Source organism: Astatotilapia calliptera, chromosome 23 (genome assembly GCF_900246225.1).
Source record: "Astatotilapia calliptera chromosome 23, fAstCal1.2, whole genome shotgun sequence".
Classification (NCBI taxonomy): domain Eukaryota; kingdom Metazoa; phylum Chordata; class Actinopteri; order Cichliformes; family Cichlidae; genus Astatotilapia; species Astatotilapia calliptera.
In genome coordinates, this window is record NC_039323.1 from 18738692 (window position 1) to 18753525 (window position 14834).

The 14834-nt window shown below is 38.5% G+C and overlaps 2 protein-coding genes across 3 annotated transcripts; both read left to right on the top strand.

Moving 5' to 3' along the window:
- The first annotated feature begins 735 nt into the window (after nt 1–735).
- LOC113015538 (uncharacterized) lies at nt 736–6632 on the top strand. Of its 2 annotated transcripts, none has more exons than XM_026157540.1 (9): nt 736–999; nt 1557–1770; nt 3744–3866; nt 3964–4196; nt 4276–4413; nt 4491–4678; nt 5221–5300; nt 5403–5486; nt 6168–6632. In XM_026157540.1, exons 2-9 carry the CDS (start codon nt 1584–1586, stop codon nt 6311–6313), a joined length of 1179 nt encoding a protein of 392 aa, XP_026013325.1. In that variant the 5' UTR covers nt 736–999; nt 1557–1583; the 3' UTR covers nt 6314–6632. The 2 variants fall into 2 exon arrangements, with proteins under 2 accessions (XP_026013325.1, XP_026013326.1); XM_026157541.1 differs by lacking the exon at nt 736–999 and adding an exon at nt 1029–1102.
- Nucleotides 6633–8547: 1915 nt separating this feature from the next.
- Nucleotides 8548–14744, top strand: f7l (coagulation factor VII, like). The gene is made up of 8 exons (XM_026157536.1): nt 8548–8800; nt 10237–10400; nt 10594–10618; nt 10775–10888; nt 10964–11104; nt 12262–12350; nt 12884–13004; nt 13397–14744. The coding sequence occupies exons 1-8, from the start codon at nt 8710–8712 to the stop codon at nt 13942–13944; spliced, it is 1293 nt and encodes a 430-aa protein (XP_026013321.1). The 5' UTR covers nt 8548–8709; the 3' UTR covers nt 13945–14744.
- The last annotated feature ends 90 nt before the right edge of the window (nt 14745–14834 follow it).

Consider the following 14834-nt stretch of genomic DNA (forward strand, 5'->3'; position numbering starts at 1 on the left):
TACATCCTTGAACATTAAGTTAAAGATGGTCACCCTCATTTAGCAGTTCAAACAATATGTTTAAAACCTGCTTTTTCAGCTTTAGGAATATTGGTAACAGGGTGGCCCCAGTAATAACATATCTTATAAAGTACCTTTCATTCTCGAGGAGAACCGATCTAATTGTTTGATGGTGTATTATTTGTTTTTATTGCATACACTAAAAAAAAAATCAAACAAGCTGTTTATTTATTTAAAAAAATCAAGCCCAAATTGTTCTCCAAATGTAGAATGACATAGAAATTAAATATTAAACATATATAAACACTCATGCTGTTATCAGAGACAGACAGCCCTGAATATAACCTGTTAGAATTCAGGAACAGCAGATTTGCAGATGGGAAAATACTTTAAAGCGTTATTTTGGATAAAAAAAAATCAACAAACCCTTGAGCTATTTCCATCAGATTCGACTGATAAGTTATTTTAGACAATGCCTGTCATTAACAGCCCAGATAAGTGCCAGGAGGTATTTGTAAATGGTTTGTCCTAGGCGTTTTTAAACTTCTGTGTTGGTTCTTCTGATAAAGTCATGATGTAATAGTTCAATAAATCAAATTTTAGGTTTTTACGGGGTTAGTGATCAGACTACACATGTATTTACCGGGCTTTTGCCTGTTTTCAGACTGCCTGCAAGTCCTAATTCAGGGCAGCAGATACGTAGAGCGGTTTTTATGTATTGACCTCCACCGGCCTCCGTACTGAGCAAGCAGTTATAAAATGTCAATATAAACAAATCCCAAATCGTCCAAAAGGACATTTTTATAAAACCCGTCAGTTTTATTTGAGGTGTCAGGATAAACGCAGGCTAATTGGAGCTGTTTTAAAATAAATATTTGATTTATTTATTTATTTTATATCTGCCGCTGCTGTCCCACACTTCCTGTTCAGTTTTGTAACGATGTGATAACAACTTATGCAAGTTCAGCGTGAGAATCAATTGGAGCAAAGAGCGCAGAGGTGAGCAGCTTCAGTCTTTACTGATCCACTTTAACACAACATCATGTTTAATGCGTTCAGCCTGATTAAAAATAATCCGTGTCTGAGGGTGATGACTCGACAGGTAAGGACAGGTGTATAAAGCTTCATCTGGAAGCTGAGTGTAACGCATTGATGTCAGCTCACACTGAGCAATCACTGGAGGGAGATTAATGGGAAAGAAAACATTTTTTTAAACAGTTTTTATCCTGAAATGTTCGAGTCTTTGTAAATGTCCAGAAAATTATTTATTAATCGTTTATTTAAGAAATCTTTAAATGTAAATTTGAATGAAGGATTGATCAACTAACCACAGCAGCTGTTTTTTTAACAGAAGTAAATAATCTATTTATTAGTTTACTGTTTAATTATTAGATTTTGTTTAACATTTGGGAATTTTGCTTGTTATTATTAGTATTACTGAATTTCTTTTGGCTTGTTTTTGTTGTACACGTTGAGTTCATGTTGTTTCGTTTACTGTTGTTTTCTGTTGTCCATAAGATATCTGTACACTGACTGTAAACTCTCCTCACATTAAGGTCACAGGTCATCTCCCCTGAGCCAAGATGTCTGCGATGCGGCGGTCAGTGAGCGAAGCATTCTGGGCGATGTGTGCAGCAGACTCCATGTCTATGCCGGTCCACTGGTACTATGACATCAACGACATCAGGAGGGACTTCGGTGGCTGGATATCAGGCTTCAACTCGCCTCCTGAGCGTCACCCGTCCAGTATCCTCACCCTCTCCAACACAGGTAAGAAGTCATTGGAGAGGTGCTTTTGACCTGCATTGTTTGTAATGACCAGCAGGGGGAGACTCCTGCAAGAAGTCTAACTCTATACGTCTATGAAAAAAATTGCTGAGTTTACAGTCTGAGTGTTGGTTTAAATGTAGAAGTTAAATAAAAGAATATCCTAAAAAGATGTTACATTTATAAATAAAAATGGGTTGCCAGTGAAAATGAATTTAAGGCAGATTTTTTTATTATGCTATTTTCCAATTAGCATGTTTATATTATATAACATAATCTTTATTACACTTAAGTTAATCTAAAAATATGTAGTATAGTAAAAGAAATGTAAAAATATTTTTGGTACATTTTTTACCCAGCAACTGGTCCATGTGTTTCTTATCTGTCGATGTGTATCTGCCAATATGAATCCGATGTAGTTCATTTTATCAACAAAATCAACAAAACTGTTTTTTTTAAATATCCTGCTGCATTTGTTTTAAAAAACAAAACACTAAAGCTATTCTGTTATATGCACTACAGCCAAAACATTTCATAGTTCAGCAATACTGATCAATCTAATTTACTTAAACCTACACCATCCTCCCTATTCTCGTATTCTAAACAGTACGTAGCAGAAATATTAAACAACCTAACTAATAGGGTTCCAAACTCCTAGCAAAACTAATAGGAAACCACCCCCCACCCTCTGCCTAATGATGCTTAATCAGCGTAATCTGCTTTAATTCAATGCACGTGTAAAACAAATGCATAGAAATAAATTATTTTTCTACAATATTTAAATAGATTCAACAACTTTCTTCAACAGAAAGATGTGCAGACTGCACAGATGGTATCTTCCCAAAGGAAAAGGTACTATAGCTTAGCAGGGGTAAATTAGAGTTAATAGTTACTATATACAATAGTGGATTTCTATACATTTTACGTCAGATGAAAACTTTAATTGTAAGATTCAGATAATTATTTATTAAAAGCTAGACATGAGAATAAGAAAGAAAAGTATTTCTTTGTGCCCCCCTTTACCTGTTAATGCCCTACTTGGCCCCCTGGCAAAACTTTGCTAGACCCGCCCCTGCACAGTTACCAGCTGTCAGCTACGTAAAAAAGGATGCTGGTGTAGAAAGTAAATTCTAACAACAGCTTATCAAGCTTAAATGTGCTGCTGTTGTTTATCCACTGGTTTCCTCTTTCTGGTGCAAAGTGGGCGAACAAACAAACTGGAGAAACGGGACTTGCGACAGAAAAACCGATCAGCTGATCATTGATCAGTTTCATGATTGAAGTAGCAACAGGAGAGGGAGGGAGAGAAGAAGAGGCAGTCGCTCCATATATCGGTTGTTAAGCTTATCATGGGAATGCTTTACAAACATTCAGAGATGAACTTACACACTTGCTTTACTCCTCTGGGATAACTTTCTCAGAGATAAAATACCGATTTGGTAACGAGGCTCCAAATGCTCAGCCAGACCACCGACAGGTCTCACATGCCACAGCCACTCTATCACGTGACGCACACTGCTCCGACGTGCTAAAGTTATGAGCTGAGTTACGCCATGTCGCAAGTTTTGTGAAGTGCTTTTGTGATAATTAATGGATCGGATTACATTTTTTATTTCTCTCCGATATCCGATCCAGTAATTTAGGTCAGTATCAGACCGATACATAATATGGGATCGGTCCATCTCTAGTTTAAACTAAAAAAGCAGAAACCTCCCTCCTACTGATGCTGGCAAAGCATCACTCAGTGTGGGAAAAATACTTTTAAAAGAACTCTGAACCTGAAGATGAGAACTGCTCATCCAAATGAACTCAGATTTGGCACTCAACTCAAATCCCTAGAAATACACCTCCCAAATATGAAGAAGATCGGATGAACCGGTGTTGAGACAGACAAACAGAAGAGGACCAAGGACACAGCCTTGAGGAGCTCCATCCTGATTAATCCTGCTGTTTTTAACCTCTCTGTCATTTTGCAGCTGGCAGTGGTCGCACCAACTGGTCTTCTGGTGCGAAGCGAGCCAATGTGGTCGGCAGCGTCATTCTCCATGATAAGCTGGAGTTGTGGAACTCCTCAAGTGGATCGATCCACTATCACCGAGGTACTGCCGCCCTATACTACAGTTCACTGTTTTTCCTTCGTTTTGTTGTTTGTTTCTATTTTTGTTGTGTCCATGTTCTTTCTCTGTGGTCTTCAAGGTCTTCAGGCAGGTGACAACACGCTGAACATCCTCTGCTCCCTTCGAGTGGCTCGGACACTTGTCTCCAGAGGTTTTGTGGACGTCTCTCAGCCGGATGCTCGAGCTGCTGTTCTGTCAGACTACGTCCACTTCCTGACCACACCCGGTTCACACAAGGACACCTACGCTGAATCCTTCCACCGCTCATTCTTTGCTGACTGGCAGGAGAGCAAACCGACCTCGCCACATGAAGTAGGACAGAAGCAGTTGACCCCTATGCTGTAACATGCCACATCTGGAGTGTTTCACCAATTTACTTGCTGTTTTCCAGGTTCTGAAGTTTGCAGAGGAACGCTCCGGGATGAAAACGAGCTCTCCGTTCCCTGACTGCCAGCTAGATGCCATTGGCTGCCTTCCCATGATCCTTCCTTTCATCCTTCTGTCTGCCTCAGCCAATGAGGAGCGAGCCGTAAGCGAACACAAATCAACAACATAAGAAACAGTCTCAGATAGCAACATGTGACCTTTAACCTACTCTGTCCTCAGGTTTCAGCAGCGGTGGAGTTCGTAAAGCTCACCCATCCTCACCCCAACGTGCCCGAGTACGTGACGATCTACAGCCGGGCACTGCACGCGGTACTGGGCGGGGCCAGTGTCCGTGAGCAGGCTGAGCAAGCTCTGAGGAGACTGGATGCCTGGGACGCCTGCCAGAGCTTCAGTCGCAAGGCGGCCAAGTGAGATTTTGTAAACATATCTAACACTTCCTTTAGATGTTTCAGAATAAGAGTTGAGTCTAACCACTCGGTACTTTCTTTTGGCCCCTAGAAAACTTTTACTTTGAAGCATCTGAGCAGCATTTGGTTTTTGACAATTTCTTATTAAAATATTTATTAGAATTTTAGGTTGGCTGCCAGAGACCGCTTCCTGTATGCATTTAGAAGTAAAAGTCTTTCAGAATAAACAGGGATTTGAGCTCTTTGAGACCCGGAACAGCTTTAAAGGAGTACTTTAACATTTTTCCTGTATTTCAGGATTTGCTAAAATGTTGAGAATTAAGTAATGCTTCCTGTGCAGGCGTTCACATTAAAAACCTACAACAAGTGTATTCTTTATGACACTCATAATCACACTTCCTGCAGTTCATTCACAACAAAAGTCTACAGTAAAAAGCCCTTTTTTATTAGCTGTCCAACACTTTCTGCAGACTTCCTTTAGACTAAATGCTTGGTTAGGAAGCAGCGTCTGTGTGTAAAAGGTTATCCGTAATGTTTTTTAGGTTTTCTGTGTCCTCTGAGGAGAGACTGAAGGTCCATCAGAGCGCTGTGAACTACCTTGGTATGGCCTGCTACAACAAAGGTCAGAATCCGACCAATAACCTTTCTTTTACCTCACTGGCTGGTAAAACTTAAGATCATTGTTTTTAGATGCTTGTCTTTCCTGCTTGTGTTGCACAAACAGGTGCTCTGTCCAGCCTGTTCTACCTGGCCCACGAGTTTCATGATGACCCCAAAGGAGGAATCCTGGCAAACACCAACTGTGGAGGTAAAATTTAAACATGCTGGTTTGCACTCAGGCTCCTGTTGGTTAAATCTTTGCCCAGGTGTGGCTTATGCGGTCAAGCAGAAGCCACACAACAAGTGTTTGGTTTTTTTTATGTATTTCTGTTTTTATATTACTGTGAAACACTTTGTGTTTTTATCCTGTGATGAGTGCTATATAAAAAAAATGAATAGAATATTAATATTAATTAAATTATTCAGAGTCTTTATGTAGGTATGAAACAGCAATGTATTGCAACTTAAAAGAGGATCAAAAACTCCACTGCTTCCTGTTTGCAAACTTGATGAGTCCACATTCAAACTTTTGTTTTTAGCGAATTAAAGTCTATAAATATACAAATCTAAATAAAAAACTGAAAAGTAATTAGTGCAGTATGTGGTTTCTGTGAGTCTTTATACTATTATTATTATTATTATTATTATTTCTCTTTCATTAATATAAAAGCAGTGTCCATACAAGCTGTTAACAAAAGTCTATCCTTCCATCACACTCGGTGTCAGTCAGACTAACTCAGTAGAAACCTCCTGCTGATAGCTGAGCGATGGGCTAATTTTGACTTTTTTGAATTTCATTTTTTAATTTCATGGTCTGCTTGATGACTTGCATGTATGACATCAGTGCTGTGTTTGTTCTTATTTTCGTTTTGTTTGGTTCTGACTTCAGGTGAGAACTGTAACCGTGGAGCAGCGCTCGGGGCCTTGCTGGGGGCCGGAGGCGCCCACACAGGAAATTGCATCCTACAGGAGTGGAAGGATGACCTAAGAGATGCTCAGGAATTTATCCCTGACATCCTGAAGGACATTGTTTAAGAAGATCATTGACCCCTGGAGGAAAGAAGAGGAACAGAAATCGCACAGCACTGTAACTTTAAAAACTCCACCGCTTCCTGTTTACAAACTTGATGACTCCACATTCAAACTTTTTATTTTTAAAGAATAAACTCTTTATCACATGTGTTTTATTTTTATGGGAAAAAAAGAGCAAACTTGAACTTGAAATGTAGCAATGAACTGTTTACGTTACATATTTATTATTTGCCTTGCCATCATTTCACCTGCAGCCTTTAAATGATCAAATCAAAAAATATGTGCTTTTGCTCACATGGAAAAAATAAACTAAATGATTCAATGAGTGTGATTTTTGATTTAATAAAAGAATGTAATATATGTACTGGCTTGTATAATAACTCTATGGACCTTTTTAAAATTTTATCCTCAGTAAGAAAAGTAAGTAAATATAACTGATAGTTAACAGTTTTATTAATTAATATCAGGCTTAGATATGGGTTTATGCTTTAAATCAAATGTAAAAATAATATCGATGTAAGATGTTCATAGTGGAGATATTTGGTAAAATCAAGCATCAGCCTCCAGGCAGACATGCACTGAATGTCCAATTTTACAGCAAAGATAAACACGTTACAAAAATATTTCTTTATCCGGTTGTTCAGTGATGACGCGACGAATCCTACTTCCGGGTCTAAAGTAGTCTGCGTTTAAATATGGCTTTTGTGTTGTTAACATGTTTAATGTTTTGTATTTTCTTCTATTTGATCTCAAAAAGCTCCTAAAACAGTCAGTGATCCCTGTTGACCTCCCTCGGCTTTTATTACCGCTAATCATTTATTTAAGCTCAGTTTTTAAAACCTTAGGATGTAACTACAGCCCAGCCCATGAATGACTAACCTCGTATTGAGGATGGATTATCTCAGTTGTTCTCCTGGCTGAAGTTTGGTCCTTTTACAGCATCCTGCCATGCGATTACATTTGTTCCTGACCACCGAGAACACTCACGTTAACTTTTATCAAGTGGGAAAAAAGTTAGCTTGTTTATATTATGCTAACATAGCTGTGTTGCTAGCGGTCACGTAGCACATCATTATATACCAGCTAGCCCAACTTCAGTAACCCTACAAACGTCACTGCTGTTTAGTTTTCTGTCTTCATTTATGCTGGAAGTGATAACAGAGCTGTACGTTTTAATTTGTTTCCAAAACCCCGCAGTCAGGACATGCTATATTGTATTTAGATAGAAGCTAGCGCGCTAACTCCCTGCTAACTTCTAACTCCGTTAAATGTCATAAATTCCGTTTTCATGGATGCCTGGATGTTAAACTCAATTGTTACACCTGGTAGAGCAGAACGCTGATCATTTTATTAAAGATGAAAGACTTTAGACAGTTTTTCAACTCTCAGTAATGCCATAGTGATCGTTTGATATATGGACCTGCAGCGGAGTTTAGACCCAGACACGGCTAGTGACGTCAGACTGAACAACCGGATAGCTAATTCGTCCCTTCCTAACAGGTGGATGCGGTTGAATTTTCTAATAACTGACCTGTTTAAATTGTATTGAGGCTCAGAGTTTGTATTAGTCCGAGATATCAGGCTAATGGTGGTTAGCTGTCTGCTAAGCTTCATCTCAGCATTTCTGAACTGAACCTCTGGCCTTTTTGTAAATGGCTGTACCTACTCTACAGTGCACTCAAAGCACTTTATACAACTTGTATTGTTGACACTGAACATACAACTACGTTCATCTATCATGAGTCACCATAAGTGCTTTCTAACATTCATACTCCAATGGATGCATCAGGGAGAACTCTGGCTTAGCATCTTGACACAGGCTATTGGCAGACTGGAGCAGCCAGAGATCGAACCACCAACCTGCTGATGATCGACTCTACCCTCTGTGCTACAGCCACCCCATTTTAATAAAATGATCTAATCAATAATCAATAATACTAACAGATTATCTGAAAAGTCTGAACTCCATTTTGGTGAGTTGGTTCCAAAAGGAATTTCAATCCTATAAAATCTGCAGGAAATCAGTTTGTGAATTCTGGTCTTGCTAAAAGTCTGAAAGGAGGATTAACCAGGGAGTGCTCATTGGTTAACGCCATGTCTTCATTTCACAACTTCACCAACCAATCAGTGATAAATATCATGGTATGTTTATAGTGTGCCCCAGACTTGGAGTTGCAGTACATTTAGAAGTCATGAGTTTATCACCTAGTCAGAATCTGTAAAGTCAGTAGTTTAAACCTCCTCTTTATTGTTATTTACCTGTTATTAAACTGTGAGGAAAACACATTCATCAGCCTGATAGGGAAAGCCTGCTGCTGTACTGTTGGGGGTTTAGCGGGGGGCTGGTTTGTAGTTTGTTTGTTCTCAACCTTTGATCCTTTGATAAGTTTAGAACAAACATGGAGTCCATTAGCAGAGACACGAAGCATCTCTTCGTCTTACTACTGCTCATCATCGCTTCTATCCCATCATGCACTGGGATCCCTGAAGGTCAGTTTTATGTCTTCTCTATCTTGGAAATTTTCTTTGTCTTTTTCTGTACTTGTTTCCACCTGTTAGGGATGGCACACAGGCATCCACAGCTCTGAGCAGCTCTCCACAACATCGGGAGGCTAAAGTCATGCTAGCATGTTGGTTTGTAATGAACTGGGAAGCGATAAACACTACAGATAAATTTCAGGAAGATAAATCTGAACACTGAATAAACTTAGACTCAAGATTATTTTATTTCATTCAAATATGAGAGGGCATATTATTCTTTCACAAAAAAGAAAAAACAGTTAGAAAAAACAGGAATGAAACTAATTTCTAGCTCAGAATAAATAACATAAAACATGAACATTATTTATTTATATTTATTCAGCCATGTATTCATGTACATTTAGGTCTTAAGTCTTTTGTTGTAGCAGGTGAAACAGTGATATTGGTATTATTATAGCCAAAGACCAACTGCCAAAATATTGTATAATATATATTTATATTACCTAAAAAATGACTATGATTAAAAATTAAAAAATTAAAAAAAAAGAATAAAAGTACAACGCATAAAAGTAAAATGATGAAAGATTATATTTTACAACATTTTAAGAAGTGTTTAACTATGCAAACAAAGCATTATAAATATAGAAATATGAGGACATTTGTGACAGTTTACAGAAGTCAAATCAGTTACAAAACAAACAAGGGAAAAACACATAAAAAGTCTCTAAATGTGTTGGCTTTTCCTGTTTGCCAATATTATATTAACAGCAATGTTTTTTGTGATAAAACTTATGCTGTAGATAAAATGTAAAATATATTATCTTTTTTAAACCTGGTTTGCATTTAAATAGCAAAACAATATTAATTCGGTCCCAAGTCATGCTAACAGTCAAATTAACAAGAATAAAATGCAAACATCTTTCAACTGTATACCACTATTAACTGTGTAATTATGTGTAAAAAGCACATTATGTGTGCATTTTATTATTCTTATTAACTTAAAAATATAGTTTAATGAAAAATAATTTAGCAAAATATTTGAAAATAAAATCTTTAATGTCTTCCTTTTCATTTTTTTTTATCTATAAAGATGTTTTTTAAATAATTATTTGAGTGAAATGGTTAAGCAATTTGTTATTTTATTTTTCTCATCTTTTTTTTTATAACCAGAACTAATAGTACTTACTCACTGTTTTACTTATCTAAGTCTATCAGTATCCACCCCAGCTAAACTGTTCCAAAGCAAAAACAAATACATTATTCATGCTGATTTAAAAGTTAATATGGAATTGAGACTGATTTTCATCACAGAAAAATACAGGATTACCCTGAATAACTATATCAGTAAACATACAGGAAACTTATGCAAACACCATTATTAATGTCTCTTATGTCTACACAACTGGAGTTTGACATGTGTCGTTCTGTTTAATTTCTACACAAAGGCGTGGGTTTGGAAAAGTCTGAGGCCAGCGGTTTCCTCCATCGAACTCGTCGAGCAAACTTTTTCCTGGAGGAAATCAAGACAGGCAATCTGGAGCGTGAGTGCATCGAGGAGAAATGTTCCTATGAGGAGGCCAGGGAGATTTTTGCCCACCCACAACAGCTGGTCAGTTTCAAGATACCAACAAAAGCATTGAAAATGCCACAACACTTGGTACCAAATTTTATTACTGAAGTCAAGGTAGTGACATAAGAATGGATGGTGCTGGTGGTAGTTGAAAGACAGAATTTGATGGTTTTTATTTTATTTATATTTGTTTTGTTAACTATTACTGAATTTGGGTCCTCTGTCTACTCAGGAGAACTTCTGGAGGACATACACAGGTACTCAGTCTGAGCTTTGACATTTCGAACATTATAAACACATTGCAAATAAAGTAGTGCTAGAATTCTTTACGCACTTGTAACCAAGACATTGCTCAGTTTTCCAAACATTTGTTGAAATGCTTGATAAAAATCTTTGCTACTTCCTGTTTGCAGCTGTGGACAAATGTTTGTCCTCTCCCTGTAAGAATAGAGCGACGTGCACTCGAAACATCGACACCTATATCTGCAAATGTCCACCAGGTTTCCATGGATACAACTGCGAAAAAGGTTGGAAGTCCAAAAAGTCTGTTGATGTTTTCAATTGGTGCAGAGGAAGTCAGTGTTATCATTGTTCCCTTGCAGTGCGTTCAAACACCCCCAGCTGTCGCTACAGAAATGGAGGATGTGAACATTTCTGTAGAGAGCTTCAGGATGGCTCTCCCATATGCTTTTGTGCTCCGGGATACAGACTTGAACTGGACAACAGTACCTGCATGCCTGAAGGTCTGAGCCAGTAACACACTTATGAAGTACAGTGCAAATCACATGTACAAATTGTTGGAGTCAAATTGTTAAATGTTGTCATTGTGTTACTTAAATTTGTAGGTCTTAGTTCAAACTATGGAATCAAAGACATTCCTGTGTCTCTGACCACCTCTCCAGCCACACACACACACACACACACACACACACACACACACACACACACACACACACACACACACACACAGTGTCTTATCTTTTAGAACCATAGGGTGGTTTTACAATGGGAGGTGCTTGTGTGTACTGTGACTGTTGTGTAAACTGTGTGTCGGGGAAATAAAAGGCTGCGAGGAAGACTGGTTGGTTGACGCTGGTTAGGGAACAGGTGAGGAGCGTTCAGGTCCCAGAGCCGTTAACGAGAATAAGTCTCTAAACTAGCAGGGCCTGTGGAAGCACAGACCCAACACAAATACTTTAAAAATACAGGCTTTACAAGTTCTAATCGGCTTGCTTTATGCTCATGGATGAATTTAAAGTCGCCCTTGATTGAAGACAGTAAAAAAACAAAACATTCTTAGATTTGTACAGGTTACCTGTGAGCAGGGACATCACAGCACCTTGATTTGATTGATTTGTTTCACGTGCTAAGCAACACCTTTACCTACAACATCTTGACCTAGTCTTGATGCATGCTCAATCATCCAGGTAATGAAATCCCAAACAGTTGATTCTGTTCATCTGGACGTAACATTTTCAGTGGGAGAAACGTTTCGTCACTCATTCAAGTAACTTCTTCAATCTCACCTGACTGCAGGTTTCCCCAATCTTATAAACAGTACATTTGCACAATGACTGAAACTAGCACTGAATGAACAATGGGCTGTGAGGTCAGTTCCTTGACCATTAATATGCAAATTGTCATTACTATTGATCAATAACCACTGATCACAGCCCATTGATGAAAGACCATTGATCAATGGCCATAAGGGCCATTCACAGAGGGTTCGGGAATGGTATATTAACCTCTTAGCAGATATTTACACCCAAAAAACTGCTTTTAAGTTTCTTAGATATCACAAGTTTGGACTGATTTTAATTCCTGTGTGTCTTTGAGCATCATTCAGGGTGTCAGAAGCAAAAGGCTGACTTTTGGTTTCTTTCTTAACTGTCTGGTCCAGATGCTGTGGTCTGCGGAAGGCCTCAGGTACATTTTGCCCCCAGGGTTGTTAATGGGATAATGTGTCCCAAAGGACATTGTCCGTGGCAGGTAAGTCTTTGAATAGAGCCCCATCTCCAGTAAAATGAGCTAAGATACACAATCTTCCACTAGAATACATAAAGAGACACATATAGTATTGTGCAAAAGTTTTGTAGAAACAACACTGTCATAAAAGTGGTCACAAAATAACACAGTTTGATTGGCATGAAATAGTATTTTTCCACTAGCAAATAGCTATTAGCCAAAAGATTTGACATACTTCAGCATGCTGTGCAGCGCATCAAACAAATTTGAGGATAATCGACAAATAATGGCCAGAAGGGGAAGTGGAAGGCAAAAAAATAAATAAATAAATAAAAAAATCTACAGCTGATGAAGGGTATCATATCCCTAAAACTTAAGAAATAGGAAAATTAAAAAAAAGAGCTGACACAGGAGATGATCACTGAAGCTTCATCAGAAATGGTCTCAGTGGAAGGGTGCCTGTCAGTATATGCCAAATTACACAAGGACTGAACTGAAAATCAGTGTAAACAGGGAGATGAATCCAGATTTGTATGTATTTTATCTCTTTTTTTCAGGCTCTTCTGGCTGAAAATAACCAATTCTTCTGCGGTGCCATCGTCTTGTCGGATCGATGGCTTTTAACTGCAGCTCACTGTGTTTATCAAAAACCTAGCACCGTGCTCCACATCGTTGTTGGTAAGACAATTAGAAAAATGGTAACTTCAAATTCTGGCTTCTAGTCTGGCCTCTCTTACTTCCTTCAATCACATAACATTCACCAGGTCAATGTTGACTCATTTTAGGGTTACAGATAGCATTTTATTTAATGTCCATACCTCTTTATAGGCTGTTTTGTCTGTTTGAAGCATTGTATGCAATGTAAAATATTTGATTTAATTTGAAAGGTGTCATTTTCTAGCTTCTGAAAATGTATATGGGTTTTGCTAACATAGTGGATATTGTGAGTCAACTGTATGTTATGTATGTTAGGTCAACTTAATTGTCGTTCAAGTTTTTTTTTTCAGTTTGCTCACTTTTCTTCTGGCTCCAAATTCAATGTAGCATTTAAAAGTAATGTCGCTTTCAAGGTGAGCATGACATATGGGAAGAGGAAAAAACAGAACAGTGGCGGCGGGTGCTCAAAGTTGTGTGCCATGAAGACTACAACGTGACTAGCTCCGACAGCGACCTGGCTTTGTTGAAACTTCACCGCCCAGTAAAACTGGGCCGCCACGTCGTGCCCATCTGCCTTCCTGCCCGCAATAGCACCTTCACCCGGACGCTGGCAAGCATCCGCCACTCGACTGTGTCTGGTTGGGGTCGTCTGGCAGAGTTTGGCTCTACCTCAAGATACCTGCAGCGTCTGCAGCTGCCGAGGGTCCCGGTGCAGGAGTGCCGCCTCCACACCGGGCTCAACATCACCAAGAACATGATATGTGCTGGCTTCAAGCGTGGTGGCCAGGATGCTTGCAAGGGTGACAGCGGGGGCCCACTGGTGACACGCTACAAGAAAACCTGGTTCCTTACAGGTGTGGTGAGCTGGGGGAAAGGCTGCGGCCAAGAAAACATGTACGGCGTCTACACGAAGGTCACAAACTTCCTGTACTGGATTGAGAATATCATGGCAACTGGCTAAAATTGGTTTTAGTCACTGTGTCAACGCAGTTCAAGAGTTAAAGAGAGTAAGAATCCAGTGTTAGAAACATTAGATCAGTAATCACTGTGAAGGAGCCACAAATGTATAAAAATAATATTCATTTTCTGATGCTGTGCTCAAATAGCTTTAACTTCCACACCTTCATGTACCTAAAAAATGCCAGAGATGTAGTTTCAGAAGCTTTTTGAACAAAAAAAGAATTTTTGACTGTCAGCTGGAGGAATTTCATCACAATAAAATTGGTCCTGAGAAAAATCCAAAATCAACAAACTAAAAAATTATTTGTTTTTCAAGTAAATTAATGGCCTGTATTTTTAGATATAAATTAATCTGCTAGAAACTTTGAAGTTTTCTATAGTGATGGTAAATGTAAACCATCAACCAACAATCAGTTTAATCTAAAAGATGCAAAGACATCAGTTCACTCGACATGTTGAAATGTTGTTTTTTGACAATAAAGATGAAGTTCAGTGTTTTTCGTTTCTTTTCATGCCCCTCACTCACTTTTCAGCCATTTTGTTGTAGATGTGCTTCTGTTCGTAGGACCAGTAGGCCTCATTTAGTAACAGTGGGTCCTTCATGCACACAAATCAGTGATTTATCAATATTTTCTTACGTGAATTTGTTTGTTCTTTATAAACAAATTTGAAATTGCCTCAGACCGTGTGTACAAACAAATGAACCACTGTTCCAGAAGTGTTGTAGTATGTTCATGTGAAACTTTGTGAATCCAAACATGTGCTGCCATGTGAGGGTTAATAATAATAATTAATAATCAAGTGCATTTGATTATGAGCACCTAATTTCTACTTACTTTCGTAATTCCTATACAAGAAGTAATAGTGTACTTAGTTTTTCACGCACTGCTT